Source organism: Metopolophium dirhodum, chromosome 9 (assembly GCF_019925205.1).
Source record: "Metopolophium dirhodum isolate CAU chromosome 9, ASM1992520v1, whole genome shotgun sequence".
Lineage (NCBI taxonomy): Eukaryota > Metazoa > Arthropoda > Insecta > Hemiptera > Aphididae > Metopolophium > Metopolophium dirhodum.
Genome location: NC_083568.1, coordinates 32,463,773 through 32,481,462, shown reverse-complemented (window position 1 = coordinate 32,481,462; position 17,690 = coordinate 32,463,773). Strand labels below are relative to the sequence as shown.

Genomic DNA, 17,690 nt, shown 5'->3' with positions numbered 1-17,690 from the left:
TAAGCAAATCATATTTTTAATTTTTATATGATACATATTAAAATGTTTAGAAGCTAGACGATGTTACCACATTTTATTTTTTAAATTAGATGGAATTGATCAACCAATTACTAATAACAGCTTCGTGTTTTTCTAACCATTTAATATTATTAGATACAACTTCTATTATAGATGTTCGTCCTAATGCAGGTTCAGCTAATGGATGTTTATCAAAAAATATGTTCATCTAAAAACGTAATTAAAATGTATATAAATATTAAACCAGTTTAAAAAACAGAATCCTACTGATATAGTTTAAATAAAATACAACATTCGAGACATTATCGATGTTGTCGATTGTGCGTTTACGTTAGTTTAGAATAAATAATATTTACTTCTCTAATATGTTCTTGCGTATTGAAATTAGAACAAACTGAAGGAATGATATTTCTAAGTTGCATATTAAAAAAAGAAAAATGATCATCCAAGTACTGCCAATTCTCTCTAACATAACATAAGTTTACATTAGATAACAATTTAAATTTTCCTGTACTCATGTACCCTTGTTGTCTTAAGATATATATAATATAATCTTATATATTATACAAATATAGATAGTAGGTACCTACCTCAAAAAGTCCCACACGAATTGAGTTCCAGAAGGTTGACGGTTTATAAGTAATATGATTCTTAAATAATCTCGAGAACTAACATGACTCTCATTTTTTGCATGTTTCAATAGTCTATAAAACAATAAAATATATATTATTCCATGTGAATAAAATTAAGTGCACCATTTACCTAGTTAATATTAATGTTTCTTTTGAGGCAGTCAATGCATGCAAAAAGTTTTCTTTTTCAAGAGGTTCTTTTTCATTTAAGAATAAGTTCCACAAATTATTCCATTCACTAGCATTTCCCTGAGACATTCCTAAATATACAAAATTGTATTAATGATATAAATAATGGTTGAAGTACCAATTCATTTTAATAAATGAACACATTCAGAATTCCACTAACCATAGTAATAAACAGTGGATCTAATATCTGGATGTGGTTTGATTTTATCAATCAAAAATCTTCTAAATAATTCGTTTACTTTTTGTTGATAGCTTGGTAAACCATGTACACATCCTAATTTGAAAATAACTGCTCGAAGCTTACGTTGTATGAAGTTTTTATCACTTGACTCATTCCAAATATCTTCTTTTATACTTCCCAATAAATGTTGTATATATTTCTTTAAAAAACAATAAATATATTCATGTATTATGTTACGTCCGAATTAAAGAATCAGCCATCGTGTCGTTAATTACGAATTGAGATCAGTATTCTGAAGATCATAATATTTCTAATTGTGTAAAATCGGCCTAACAAAAGTAAAAAAAAAAAATAATAGGAATAATAAGAATTATTGAAATGTTATAACTTATAATCATGTATATAATAATGTCATCTAATTAGAAAATAGTTATCAAAATAATACTTAGTCATTTTATGCATTTGTCAATTATGAATAATTTGTGAATGTTCATGTTTTTGATGATTTTTTGAATATTTCCACTTTATGAGACCATGAGAGAATTTACAAATTTGTTACAATATTTTACAATATTCTCAATAAATTTATAACCGCAAAAAAAACCTAAGACTCTGTTAGCCGAATTGCTGATCTTACATCATCACCAAAGACATGTTTTATGAAATCGGCGTAAATAAAAATTCTGCGTAAATAATGTTTTGTAATACCATTTTAATTATTATTAGTTTCACAATAATCTTACTTCAAGGTGTTTATGTGCCGGGCGTTGATATAAATTTTGACTTAATGTTTTTAAGTTAGTAGCAGCTACGTTCCAAGGAACGTAATGATGTTCCAATGATAAATATTTTGTTATATTTAACGCAATTCCATAAGGTAAGTAATTAGCATTTGCCAAACTGAAGGCATCGTGAATAAGATTTGAACGGTCAGCCGCACTTAAGGCCTTTAAATATTGTACATTTTTAATTTAATAATATGATTGAAAAATATTATCCAAATACCTACTGACATCAACATTTTTTTCTAATAAATTGTTAAGTAAACACCAATCACTCTCAGAATAGTTTATAATGTAATATCCAACTTGTCTATGATTTAGTTTTATCCATTCAGAATCAGGTATGTCAATAGTAACTTTTAAATAAATATTTTAATTAATATCAATTGAAATATTCAACAGTCCATAATACTTACTTGAATCTTCGTCTTTGGATAACCAAACCTTATGTACAGTATTATTAGTTGAAGTGGTATAAGTGATTGGTATTTCCCATTTATAATTATATGGAGTTGAGTCATTTGACGAATCAGTATTTGGGTTGGACAAAAATCGTTGCTGCTTTAAAGTTAGTTTAGTTCCATTCCGTATTGCCGATACTACTGGGAATCCTGCTTGACGTGTCCACGTGTCCATAACCTATTTTTATTTAAATAAATATATTTATAACAAGGTTTATATTATGTTAAATACTAAAGTATGTAGGTATACTAACTAATAAGACATTTTTTCACCTTTTTAACATTGACTGTATTTTGAGTCGCCGTTTGTAACTCTGTCCATAAATCATCAGTTTCAGCATTTTTAAATGCGAAACGTTTTAAATATGTGCTAACGCCAATTCTGAATACTTCTTCACCCAACAGTCCTTCTAGCATTCGTATAACAGCGGAACCCTAAAATAAAATTCATATTTTATAGAATAAATACAATACATTGTGACTAAATAAAATTACTTTAAAATATGATATGCCATCAAACATTTTGGTAATTTGATGGGGATCAGAAACATCTTTCACTATAGCATGAGAGCTAAGTTTACTATCTACATATAGTACCGATTGTAGAGAATTAATTATGAATGATGTGTCCTGATAAACAATTCAAAATAACAACGAATAATAATTGCTTAAAAAATAACAAACATAACAGATACATACTACATCCCAATCAGGGTGAACCACATGTGAAGCTTTATATTCCATGTAAGAGGCAAACCCTTCGTTAAGCCATATGTCGTTCCACCATTTCATAGTAACTGAAAATAATCAATAAGCTGTATAATTTATTTACTTTATTTCTATATAAATACAATATTTTATAGGTAATTAACAAAAAGGTTTGATGATAATTGATTATAAATTAAAAAAAATTTTTAAATTTTAAGTCTTTATACATTCATACCAAGATTTCCAAACCACATATGAGCTAGTTCATGAGCAACAGTAAAAGCGATTGTCTCTTGGTCATCAATAGAATTATTACTTTCATTAAACAAAACTTTCGTCTCTTGAAATGTCACAAGACCCCAATTTTCCATTGCTAAAGAACGAAAATCTTTGATCGATATCAGATCTAAACAGTTCAATAAAATATTAAATTTTTTAACGTGATGTGTCCCTTTGATATATTTAAATGGGTACTTTCATGCATATTAATTATACTCATTATATTAGAAATGTAACTTTAATTGAAATACGTACCTAATTTTGGTAATGGGTATTGAATGCCGAAATAGTTTACGAAATAATTAATTGCCTTGATACCTACATGTTGAGCATATTTCATATTTTCAGATTGACCACTTCTGGCATAAACTGTTAACGGAAATCCTTGATCTGTTTTCACAGGTTCAAGTGATTGAAAATCGCATACAATGAAACAAGCCAGATACGTAGACATTGGTACAGTGTTACCAAAATGTACCGTAGTTAATCCATTGGAAGGTACATTGAGCTCTTCAGACTAAAGTAAAATGTATTTTTCAACAATGCTAATTTTGAATTCAAATTTGTTAATTTTTTATATTCACCTCTTGGTTCATATTGGATAATGCTATAAAGTTATCACCAGATGGTCGAGTTAAACTAATTTTAAATTTTGATTTCAGTTGAGGCTCATCAAAACATGGAAACGCAAATCGCGCATAAGTTGGTTCAAAAAATGAAGTGGCCATAAAATGTTTTCCATGGCTTGTTGAACTTTCATTAACGCTACGATACAGTCCAATTGTTTTGCTCAATAAACTACCTTCAAATGATATTTGTAATTTGTATTCCCCAGCACTTAGTTCTTCATTAGGTACCACAACCCAAAATGCATGTTGTGGGTATGGAAACGCTGGTACAGAACTGGAATTGAGTTTAGTTTTTTTGATATCCAATCCTTTTGAATGTAGTTTAATGTAACTTTGAGGGGTATCTAATATTATTGTTATATTGACTGAACCAGTAAATGAACCTTCTTCGAGATTTGGGTACAGATGAATGAAATATTGCTGCGGGCGTACGTATGGGGATAAGCGAAGTGTAGATCTCCACGGTTTAAGTGCCATTATACTCTAAACAATAAATCGCCAAATGCTTTGAGACAAAAAAAAATAGTTTTACTGTTTTATTATTGTCTATATTAAAGTACTTGGTAAATAACCATTTTTTATACTTCTACAGCTTACAGAAGCTCAAGTATAAAATATAATATTATCTATTATAAAACAATACAAATTTATAGTTCTATATAAGTATTTATTTATAAATAAATGTGACCAATTCAAACTTGCTGCGATGGGTTTACGTATCACGAATTGAAAATGTTTACGGTAAATCTCTCATACTTTTTAAGTATATACCATATTTATTTATTGATTTTCTACAGTACACTAACTACAGTAATTAAAGTTATCTACATAGAATTCTGAAGTCTGAAGAACTAAAATTTAGTAAAACCTAAAATCATACATAAAAATAAGGCGGGAAACACACTTTGCTTACTGTATGCAAGAGATGGAGCGTACTTAACTACTTCATCATTGAGTGGGTAACTGTAATTTCGCACGAAATTGTAACTTATTATGCTTGTAAAAAATATTGTTACAATGTAATTTTGATATTTTTTAATTGGTAAATTTAGAATTTATGAGGATCCTTGCATTAAATTGTCAAGCTTTTCGATCTAATAAACATTTTCCATTAACATTTTTATTTATTATAAATTATATTTTTTATTTGTTATCAATATTTTATAAATATTTAATAATATTAATTTACAGGAATACAAACTAATAAAAAAATGAAGGTTTTGTCTAGTGTTGTACACGGAACACTTTGACTGTTCATAATATTCTCTCGATATTTCCCATATCATATATAATCACCGTTTGTTTTCACATCTCCACAGTTTATAATTCTTTTTTTTCATATATTTCACCAAACACTCACCGAATTAAGCATTAAAAGACTTGCTGATGGAATTTCTGTAAGCTTTTCGTTTTCTGGAATCCATTCCAATTCCTTCATATGATTGTTAAGAACTGTTAGAAGTGTTACGGTTGTGACGGTCGCCAATACAAGTACAAATACCCATTTTATTACTGGCGTCATATTTCATCCGATAAAATTTGTTATGTTATTGATCGTCCAGATGATGAATATGATATCATATAATATATGACGTGAACAATGAACACACCTGTGAACATGCATTTTAAAATCCATAAAATCTTAAACCATACAAACATTTTTACTTTTTAATTATATTTGCTAATAAGTGTTATAAAAATATGTTGATTAACATATGATATATCATAGATAATATTAGTAGATTGATTATTTGGTTTACAATTTAAATTTATGTTTGTAATTATAATTATAATATATATGATATATTGGTATACAATATACCAAACTACAATTTTTACTTTTTATGTATTATAGACATCTATAATCTATATGCTAAGTTAAAATTAATATTTAGTCAACTTAAGTTTATAAAATCAAGTTTGTTGTTAGTGTTATTAGCACTGCAGTATTATAGCCTATAGGTAAATAGGTCCTAGGTACCTACTTACGATTTTTGTCCAATTTACTTTCAAATTTGTATTTTTATATACTAACCGTAGTAACCATGTACTAATCATGGTAACCATTCCAACCAGATCAAGATTCAATATCATAGATATACTTTAGTTTATTATTTTCGAGCAAAAAGAAATATTTATAAATGCAATAAATTAAAATGTTTGTTAAATTATATACTTTGTAAATCCCCAATGTTGTGTGGTAATGATAAATTATTTCGAACAACAACTCTACATAAAAAGTAAATTTATGTTTTGTTTTTACCCTATTATAAATTGTATTAATTACTTTAAACACTTTATTTAATATCGCATTTTTTCTCAAAATCGCATTTGAACTTTTTCTCTATAGCACAACCTTAGGCTTTTACAGAGAGAATCGAAAACAGTAAATTAATTTACATGTTTATATATTAAGGAATATTTAAGTAAGTTGTCAATCTGTGTTTGTCATATACGAGTGTATTGTTGTGTTATTAGCACTGCAGATTAATTTATCTTGTATCCAACTTTCGGTTAAAAACATAATTTGTGCTTAAGCGTCGGCTTTTCTCCATATTTTAATTTTCAAGCGATTTTAAAGTATTTTTTATATTTCACATAGCCGTACATCTTCCTCAAAATTTAAAATATCGAAAAAATCGCCGTAGCTTGTGAGTAATGAGTGAGACACTATAACTTACGAAGTAAAGTAGTTCAAGTAATTCATATTATAATAGCTTATTCATTAATAACCGATGGACTATCCCCCACCGGTCGTCATATGGCAATAATATGATACTTATATATTACCGTTGAGTATGAATACTATTATAAAAATATATTATTATTAGTTATTATTATTATAAAACTATTTTAATACTACTAGTTCATAAACAACGATATCACGTATTTGCCGTGTGGCGTACATAATAAATGCTGAATATGCAACATTATTTATACTAAACTTAACAATTAACAGGTATAAGTACCTACGTATAAATAAGAACCTCACTATTATTGAGTATTTACTAAGGCATTATATCTAGGGCTATTGGACCGGGGATCAATATCCTTTTGTACTCGGGCCTGGACACTAAATGCCTAACTAAATGCCTGTTACTGGTAACACCTAAAACATAATATTATAACGACTGAACAGCAGTGGCAGCTTCTGTCCCAAAAGAATAAAAATATATAGATTCAGCTATTTGAGCTGTAAGCTCGTATAAAAATATTATAATATAAATATAATATGCGGCCCTTCCAACTCAAGAATTTATCAAATAAATAACAATAAAAAAATCTCACAATTTGTACAGCGCAGACTGGCCAGCTAGTGTTATCATATAATAATATAATAATAATAATAATAATAATAATAATAATAATAGCAAAATACAATATCACGGGATTTGGGCACTTATTAGTGAAGAAAACGACACATTTTTTTTTAATATTTGGCTAATAATTATGCTACTTAATAGTTAATATGATATTTGTTGCACACGCCGATGCTCACGCGACGACGTACGGTACCGGACAAAATACGGCAGCTGTGTTAATATATATATTCGCACAGCAGGCGTGGCGGCGTGCGATAACGTATGTTATCTAAATAATATTGCTTGACTCACAAACAACATTCAATAAAATATACAAAAATAAAACAATAAACAATAACAGTGATTATGCGTGTGAGGTAAACTATTCCTATCATATATGTAGTGTGTGTGCAACGTGAGAGGCCGACAACATGATATACAGCCAGTGTTCGGGTTAGATAAGTAGTTTTTTATCTAGATAAAGATAATGCAAATCTAATGTATCTAGATAGAGATAAAAGATGAATACTTTTTTATCTAGATAAAAAAAAGATACAATTTTTTTTTTAATGGGTTTTAAATTTAGATATATTTTAGTTGGGCACTAGGAACATAACAATAATAATGATGATATAAATAAAAATAATTACATTATTTATAAACCATAAACTTGATTTGAGAATCTGTATAAATATTTAAATGCGTTTGTACAATTTCGCGATTTTTATCAATAAAAAATGAATCTAGATGAATTCATTAAGTTGAGTAAAAAAATTATCTAAGATGAACGTTTAGATACCTTGTAACTATTTATCTAGATAAGATAAAAGATGAACAAATAATTATCTAGATAAATTTATCCGAACACTGTATACAGCCCACTGAACCATAGGCATGGTTGGGGGTATAGTTTAGGACTGGTAGTTCATGGAGCAGTCATCGTTACATGGGCTAACCGTGGGCCATAGTTACATACATTGAACAATAATTATTTACAATAGCGCATTGTGCGTCGGACCGAAAATTCACCCTATGTTGAAAAATTATATTTTCTACAGCCTTCTATTTCATACGCAGGCAATCGACAGATGTTGAGGACTGGCCGGCTCATTTCAGTATTATTGGTCGTTTTTATAGTTACCTACCCTACCATTATTTTTCCGTCAATACCATGGATGAGGGTCGATTATGTGGGATGGTTTCTACTTGGATGGTGACATATTTTCTTAATTTACAAAGACTAAATCATCAACTGTATTTTATAACTACCTGTCATAATTATTTTAATTTATAAAATAATATAATTTTAAGCATGCAATATTCAAACTTATCATGTTTCAATTTTTTTTTAATCGATTGATCCGATGATTTTAAATCATTGAATTCAAATTTAACACTTTTACATGACTAATAATGTAGAGAAGAGTGGTACCCACTCACCTATTTATATTATTCCTAATTTATTAATTATGAAACAATGAGTGGTTCATAAATCTCAGCGAAAAATGATGTAATTAAATTTAACAAATTTCTCTAAATCCAATTTTTTCGATGTAACCGTGAAACTTTGTAATATGGAAATTTCACTGTGTTTTGTTAAAATATTGCAATTTAATTTTATGAAAACGTACAATTAATACACCTGATAAATAAATAGTAATAATATAAGGATTAACATTGTAATCTTAAATAACTCGGCCCTATAAATTAAATTGTTGATATTTAAAATATTGACAGTCAAAAAGATAATTATTTTTAAAATTAGATTGTATTTATCAACCAATTACTGATAACAGCTTCGTGTTTTTCTAACCATTTAATATTGTTAGATACAACTTCAAGTACAGACTTTCGTCCTTTATTTCTAGGTACAGCGCCTGGATGTTCATCAAAAAATATGTTCATCTAAAAAAATTCAAATGTATTAAATATTAAGCAAGTTAAAAAAAATAACAAAAAAATACTGATAATTTAAATAAAATACAACATTCGATATGTGGTTACCGACAAGCATTTACATGAGTTTAGATAAATAATATTTACTTCTCTAATATGTTCTTGTGTATTGAAACTAGAACAAACTGAAGGAATGAGATTTCTAAGTTGCATATCAAAAAAGAAAAATCGATCATTCAAGTACTGCCAATTCTCCCTAACATAACATAAGTTTACATTAGATAACAATTTACATTGTCCTGTACCACTATTATTTCAAAATATATTAATTATAATATAGGTAGCTACCTCAAAAAGTTCCATACGAATTGAGTTCCAAAAGGTTGACGGTTTATAAGTAATATGATTTTTAAATAATCTCGGGAACTAACATGATTCTCATTTTTTGCATGTTGCAATAGTCTATAAAACAATAAAATATATATTATTCCATGTGAATAAAATTAAGTTCACAATCTACCTAGTTAATATTGATGTTTCTTTTGAGGCAGTCAATGCTTGCATAAAGTTATTTTTTTCCTGAGGATCTTTTTCATTTAAGAATAAGTCCCACAAATTATTCCATTCACTAGCATTTCCCTGAGACATTCCTAAATATACAAAATTGTATAAATGATATAAATAAATAATGATTTAAGTACCAATTTATTCTAAGAAATGAACACATTCAGAATTCTACTAACCATAGTAATAAACAGTGGATCTAATATCTGGATGTGGTTTGATTTTATCAATCAAAAATCTTCTAAATAATTCGTATACTTTTTTTTGATAGCTTGGTAAACCATATGAACATCCTAATTTGAAAATAACTGCTCGATACTTACGTTGTAATAAGTTTCTATAACTTGAATCATTCCAAATATCTTCTTTTATACTCCCCAATAATTGTTGTACGTATTTCTTTAAAAAACAATAAATATATTTATATATGTTATGTACGAATTCATAAATCAACCATAATGTCGCCAGATATGTAATGAGATCAGTATTCTGAAGACCAAAATATTGCTTATTATTATTGCATCATAATATTTAACTTATAACTCATTAGGTACCGTAGAATTGTATCGATATTGTTATCGTCGTTAGTAGTCTCGATATCGTTTATATATAAAATACAAATAGCTTAAACTAGACAAATTATTTAGATGATTACATTGAGTAAAGAAAATAATTATCAACATAATACTAAGTATTTTTATGCAATTGTAACCAAAAAAAAATTGGAAAAGTTTGTGTTTTTGATGTATTTTGTAAATATTTGAACTTAATTAAGAATTTACGAATTTGTTATAATATATTATATAACATAATAGATTTTTATACCTGTAAAATAAAACTTAATAGAATATTAATTTTTTCATTTTTATGTTTTTTAACTTTCAAACCCACATTTATAAACATATGATGAACAATTTTTAAGTAAATACTTTTAAATTTTCTTAATTTGAATGTATAAAAATTTCTTTACTGGGTTTTTTTATTTAATAATTCTAAATAAATTATAAATCCAATATTATTTATAAAACTGTAATGTTATCCCGATATTCCATAATGTGTTTACAAAATAATTAATATGATAAAAAAATGTCTACTTAATTAAAGTTGACATTAATAAGCTTTGATCAATAACTTCTCTGTATCAAAACTTCAATGAGTTAGCCGAATTGCTGATCTCGCGTATTAAGTATTCGTCCATGACGCGTATTGATTTTATGAATTATAGGTGAATAAAAATTCCGTGTAAATAATTTTTTACAGTACCATTGTAATTATTAGTTTTTCAATAATCTTACTTCAAGGTTTTTATGTGTAGGACGTTGATATAAATGTTCGCTTAATCTCTTAAAGTTTGTAGTAGCTACATCCCAAGGAACATAATGATGTTCCAAAGATAAATAGTTTGTCATGTTTAACGCAATGCCATATGGTAAGTAATTAGCATATGCCAAACTGAAGGCATCGTGAATAAGATTTGAACGGTCAGCAGCACTTAATGCCTTTAAATTGTACATTTTTAATTTAAAAATATGATGAAAAATACTATTCAAATACGTACATTGACATTTATTTTCAACAAATTGTTAAGTAAACCCCAATCACTTTCTGTATAGTTTATGATGTAATATCCAACTTGTCTATGATTTAGTTTTATCCACTCAGCAACAGGTACGTCAATCGTAACTTTTAAATAAATATTTTGATTAATATCAATTGAAATATTCAACAGAACATAATACTTACTTGAATCCTCGTCTTGAGATAACCAAAACTTATGTACAGTATTATTGTTTGAAGTGGTATAAGTGATTGGTATTTCCCATTTGTAATTATATGGAGATGAGTGATTTGATAAATTAGTATTTGGATCGGACAAAAATCTTTGCTGCTTTAAAGTAAGTTTAGTTCCATTCCGTACAGCCGATACTACTGGGAACCCTGCTTGACGTGTCCATGTATCCATAAGCTATTTTATTTAAATAAGAATATTTACAACAAGGTTTATCTTATGTTAAATAGTTACTACCTAATAATTCATTTTTTCACCTTTTTAACATCAACAGTATTTTGAGTTGCTGTTTTTAATTCTGCCCATAAATCATCAGTTTCAGCATTGTTGAATGCAAAACGTTTTAAATATGCGCTTACCCCAATTCTGAATACCTCTTCACCCAACATTCCTTCTAACATTCGTATTACAGAAGAACCCTATTAAATTTAATTAATTAATATGGAAAAATATAATATATCTGGACTAAATAAGCTTACTTTAGAGTAAGATATGAGATTAAACATTGCGGATATTTGTTGGGGATCAGAAACATCTTGTACTATAGCACGAGAACTAAGTTTATTATCTAGATATTGTACAGGATGGAGACTATGAATTAGAAATGATGTGTCCTAATAAACAATTTAAAATAATAAATAATAATTATTGGTTACAAAAAACAAATATAACAGATACATACAACATCCCAATCAGGGTGGACAACTTGCGATGCTTTGTATTTCATGTAAGTGGCAAACCCTTCGTTAAGCCATAAGTCATTCCACCATTTCATAGTAACTGAACAAATTCAATAGGGTGTAAAATTATTTATTTTAGTTAGATATTATTAAGTAAATACATAACATAGGTTCTTAACAAATAGGTTAATTGTTAACTAATTTTGAATTTGAAGTTATTTATTTTTAAATTTTAAATGTTTATATTTATGTACCGAGATTTCCAAACCACATATGAGCCAATTCATGAGCAACAATAAACGAGATTGTCTCTTGGTCATCAATAGAACTATTAATTTCATTACACAAAACTCTCCTTTCTTGAAATGTCACAAGACCCCAATTTTCCATTGCTCCAGAAAGAAAATCATCTGGTATTGTTATCAGATCTAAACAGTTATTAAATTATTAAATTATTAATATACTATGATGAACCGCACTGTGCCCTTATGATACAATTCCTTAGATACTTTTATACTCGTTAATTATAGTCATCATATTAGAAATGTAATTTGAATTAAAAAACGTACCCAATTTTGGTAATGGGTATTGAATGCCAAAATAATTGACGTAATAATTAATTGCCTTGAGACCCACATGTTGAGCATATTTCATATTTTCGAATTGACCACTTCTGGCATAAACTGTTAACGGAAATCCTTGATCTGCTTTTACAGGTTCAAGTGATTGAAAATCGCATACAATGAAACAAGCAAGATACGTAGACATTGGTACAGTGTTAGCAAAATGTACCGTAGTTAATCCATTGGAAGGTACATTGAGCTCTTCAGACTAAAATACAATTTATATTTCAACAGTGCTAACTTCGAATTCAAATTTGTTCATTTATTATATTCACCTCTTGGTTCATATTAGATAATGCTATGTAGTTATTGCCGGATGGTCGGATCAAACTAATTTTAAATTTTGATTTTAGTTGAGGCTCGTCAAAACATGGAAAAGCTAACCGCGCATAAGTTGGTTCGAAGAGCGAAGTGGCCATAAAATGTTTTCTATGGCTTGTTGAACTTTCATAAACGCTTCGATACAATCCAATTGTTTTGCTCAATAAACTACCTTCAAATGATATTTGTAATTTGTATTCCCCAGCACTTAGTTCTTCATTAGGTACCACAACCCAAAATTCATGTTGTGGATATGAAAACGCTGTTACAGGACTTGAATTGAGTTTCGTTTCTTTGATTCTCAATCCTTTTGAATGTAGTTTAATGTAACTTTGAGCAGTATCCAATATAATTGTTATATTAACTGAACCAATAAATATTCCTTCTTGTTTAATGTTTGGGTACAGATTAATGGAGTATTGCTGCGGGCGAACGTACGGTGATAAGCGAAGTGTAGATTTCCATGGTTTAAGTGCCATCATACTCTAAATAATAAATTACTAAATGATTTATGACAAAAAATTATTTTACAGTTTTACTTAAAAAAATTATTCGATTATTAACCATTTATCGTGTTTGTTTTCACAGTTTATATAGAAGCTCAAGTATAAAATATAATATTATTACCTATAAAACAATAAAAAATGAATAATTCTTGTAGGTATTTATTTACAAATAAATGTTACCAATTGAAACTTACTGCAATGGGTTTACATTTCATGAAGTGAAAATAAAAAAGTATCATGATTTATTAATTTCTGACAGAGCATATATGTACTACAGTCATTAATGTACCTACATAAAATTCTAAACTCTAGAGCACTTAAAAAGTTTAAAATTATAATTATAAGGGAAAATTGACTTTGCAAGAGATTACCTAACTACCACGTTATTAAGGAGGTCACTTTTTCTAAAAAGTACAAAAAAAATAAAATAAATATACCATTAGTTAACCACTAGTTTTCTCGTTCCAATCAGAATTTAAAAAACCAATCTTTGGCACAGCTAAAGCAACGCCGTGAGGGACATATAGTATAAAATATTATAGTAACTCTGATTCGTTCTTAGCGTTCTTAATTAACAAATGTTGATAATAAATACCATTCCGTAATATCACGTATAATAATCACCGTTTGTTTGTCACACTCACCGAATTAAGCATTAAAAGACCTGCTGATGGAATTTCCGTAAGTTGTTCGTCTTCGTGAATTCTTTCCAATTCCTTTGTACGATTGACCATAATTGTTATGATTCTAACGGCTGTGACAGCCACCAAAACAAGTACAAGCACCCATTTGATTCCCGGCCTCATATTTGATGGTTAAGATAAAATTAGCTATATTATAGTTTGTCAAAATGACGAATATAATATTATATGATCTACGACGTCAACAGTGAACATACCTGTAAACATGTAGGTTAAAGTCCATCAAATCTTAAATCATAAGATTATCTAAATTCATTGCTTTAGTTTTAATTATATCTACTAATATGCGTTATAAATATTTGTTTATTATATTAAAAAAATATTTATAAATACAATAAATTAAAATATTCATTAAATAACGTACTTTTTAAATTACCATTTTTGTGTGGTACTGATATAATATTTCGGACAACAACTTTACTTGTAATGTTAATTTGTTTTTTTATAGTTTGGTCTTTCATTTCCATTATATAAGTTTTATTTATTTCTTTAAATGCTTTATTTAATATCTTTCTATTTCTCTTATTTAATAACTTTTTCTCTGTAGCACAGGCTTAAGCTTTTTATTGACAGAACCGAAAACAGTATGATATCTTACATGTATATTATGATATATTTATATTTAAGAGAATTTAATATTTGAATAATTCAATGAATAATTCATTAATTTATTTTTATTACTGTTTTTGACATCCAATAAATTATTATTATTATTATTATTATTATTATAAAAAATTCAATATTTATAAACAACATATTTTATTGTATAAATTACTGATAACTGATTACAAATTACTAATTTTTGAAGTTATTAGGAACTTTTTTCAAACGCAAACATGAAGGTCGACAATTTACGAATATTTATTGATCTGTGTATGATCCGATGCATTTATACTTTTCAACTATCAAACTATTGGATTTGGACAAGCTAGGTATATTGCTATCTCATTTGTTGTTCAAATTCCTAATACTTTAGACGTTTTAGAATAATTATTTTACTTAGTACATACTGTTAAATTTTCTAAAATAATAAAAACGAAAAGAGTAAATGAATATTTTTTGACGAATAAGAGTAAAATAAAAGTCCCGCGTCTGCGTTTTATGATGAAAATAAAATGTTGTTAAACAATATTATATTTTGATGTATATATGTATATAATTTTTTAATGTAAACACCCAACCCACCACCATTGAAAATAGCTGTGTACTCCTCTGAGACGGAGACATCAAATACAGGTGTAGCAACCTCTTAAGGTAAATTCAAAACTATAATATGATTTTTAGATGAATTTAGATGATTACCCTAGAAACAACGTATGTAGTGATGTAGTGAGTAGTGAGTTGACACTATAATTGAACTTACTAAGTAAAGTAGTTCAAATAAGTGAAATTAGTTTCCTATACATTTTTATATTTAATCTTATTCAAAGATCAAGGTCTGCAAGGCCAAGGTTTTCGTAATGATGTACATACAAATTGTCTGCTCACTAATAATCGAAGGACGTTCCCCCACCAGTCGTAATATGATACTTTAATATTACGTGTTGGCCGTGTGCGTACATAAATGCTGATTATGGAACAGTGCCTAAACTAAGTTTAATAACCTTAAGTTTCTAAACTAATAGGTAGGTATACGTATTAATACAAACATAACAACCTAACCTATTGAGTATTTACTTAGAGGTATGTATGGCCATTGAACGGGCTGGAAGCATAAGCCTTAGTACGCGGGCCCGGACACAAAACGCCTAAGGAACACCACTTGCAGCCTAATATTATAACGGCAGAACGTGTAATGGTGTAGTATTTCAAACAGTGGTCAGGATCAACGGGAAAATACTGTCGAACTCTGTGATGCGTGTTGTGCAAAATGTGTATTATGCGCAAGTGTGTGTGCTTATAAACTTTGAATAAAATGGCAACACGGTTTCTGGTATTATAAGTTTCGGTGTAATAAAAAGAATTTAAATAAAAACGCATAGTGTCACAATACACAGAAATTAGGGGCAGCAATATTTAATAGAATAGTAATGATAATGAATTATACAGTCCTTCTGGCCCAACAGAATAAAAATATTATATAGACTCTGAAATTTGAGCTGTATGCTGGTATAAAAATATTTTATTATAAAAATAATATGCGGCCTTTAGGACTCAAAAAAAAAATATCAAATAATTAACAATAAAAATCTCACAATTTATAGAGCGTATTATACTGGCCAGCCGGTGTTTTCCTATAATAATAACAAAATACAATATTAGATGATTTGCGCACTTCTTAATGAATGACACATTTTTTTTTACTAATTAGTAATTATACAACTAAAAATGATATTTTTTCACACGCCGATGTTCACGGGACGACGTGCGGCACCGGACAAAATACGGCGGCCGTGTTATCCAACGCCACTAAGTAAAATAAATATAGCGGCGGCACACATCATTATCTCGAAGCAGGATCGGCACATTTAAGCAGTGTAAATGTTGGTGTTTTTTTTTTTTTTCTAACCGTACCCAACTAATTATCTACTGAATCGATCAATACCTAATGAATTGGAAAAAAATCAGAAATATTGTGCAGATGATCCTTTTGAAAGAATCGTCAAAATTGTACGGTTAGAAATTGAGTTATTGATAGAAAAGTGCAAACTTATTGATGAGAAATTATAATAAAATCTGGAATCACGGCGGCCGCATCTCGCGCTGTCGTTCCGACCGGTTCTCCTACTCCATCTCGTGTACGCAGTACAATACCTTGGCGGATTAGGTGGGAGAAAATTGCGATGCATTTCTCTATTGCTATTTTGCATTCGCGTATTTATTATTTTGTGTCATTTCGTAATAAATTATTATCGATATTATCGCTTCGTCGCGTCGCCGGTGCCGGCGTGTATGTCACGTGTTCTCTTTTTATAACTAACCTTAAATCTATTATATTTCATTACATTAATTATAAATGTTATAATATTTTTAAAAATGAAAAAATCGGCTTATGAGTGCTCTCAAAATGCCTTTATAGATATTGCTAGAATGCAATCTGAGGATATTCTCAAATCTATTATGATGATGGCCAGAAAAAATAATGTACAATTATACATCAATATTCTTTGTCATATTTAAAAAAAGTTTTAAATAAAAATAATAATTTCTCGTCAAGTAAATAAATTATTGATACGAAATAAGAGTATTTTAATTCAATTTATTTAGCATTTATTTATATCACATCTTTATAGTGCTTAAAGATCTGGTTTTTTTTTTACTTAGCTGGTTTTACACGGAGTTCAACGAAGTGTATTTGTTGTGATTACACATTTGCACAGCAGGCGAGGTGGCGTGCGATAACGTATGTTATCTAAATAATATAGTGTAACTCATACATTCAATACAATATACAAAAATAAAACAATAATTAATAACGGTGATTATGCG

At 28.3% G+C, this 17,690-nt stretch overlaps 1 protein-coding gene across 1 annotated transcript; it reads right to left on the bottom strand.

Moving 5' to 3' along the window:
- On the bottom strand, positions 1 to 16,631 carry LOC132953073 (uncharacterized). The gene is made up of 31 exons (XM_061025620.1): positions 16,457 to 16,631; positions 14,205 to 14,458; positions 13,009 to 13,539; positions 12,680 to 12,941; positions 12,365 to 12,538; positions 12,113 to 12,210; positions 11,910 to 12,044; positions 11,688 to 11,849; positions 11,385 to 11,607; positions 11,200 to 11,324; positions 10,937 to 11,140; positions 9,821 to 10,040; positions 9,598 to 9,727; positions 9,426 to 9,539; positions 9,225 to 9,333; positions 8,958 to 9,086; positions 5,240 to 5,404; positions 3,835 to 4,362; positions 3,506 to 3,767; positions 3,207 to 3,377; positions 2,963 to 3,060; positions 2,759 to 2,893; positions 2,537 to 2,698; positions 2,219 to 2,441; positions 2,034 to 2,158; positions 1,764 to 1,967; positions 1,000 to 1,219; positions 781 to 910; positions 609 to 722; positions 375 to 483; positions 1 to 226 (listed from the first exon to the last, which is right to left on the bottom strand). The coding sequence occupies exons 2-31, from the start codon at positions 14,364 to 14,366 to the stop codon at positions 86 to 88; spliced, it is 5,565 nt and encodes a 1,854-aa protein (XP_060881603.1). The 5' UTR covers positions 14,367 to 14,458; positions 16,457 to 16,631; the 3' UTR covers positions 1 to 85.
- Positions 16,632 to 17,690: the final 1,059 nt, after the last annotated feature.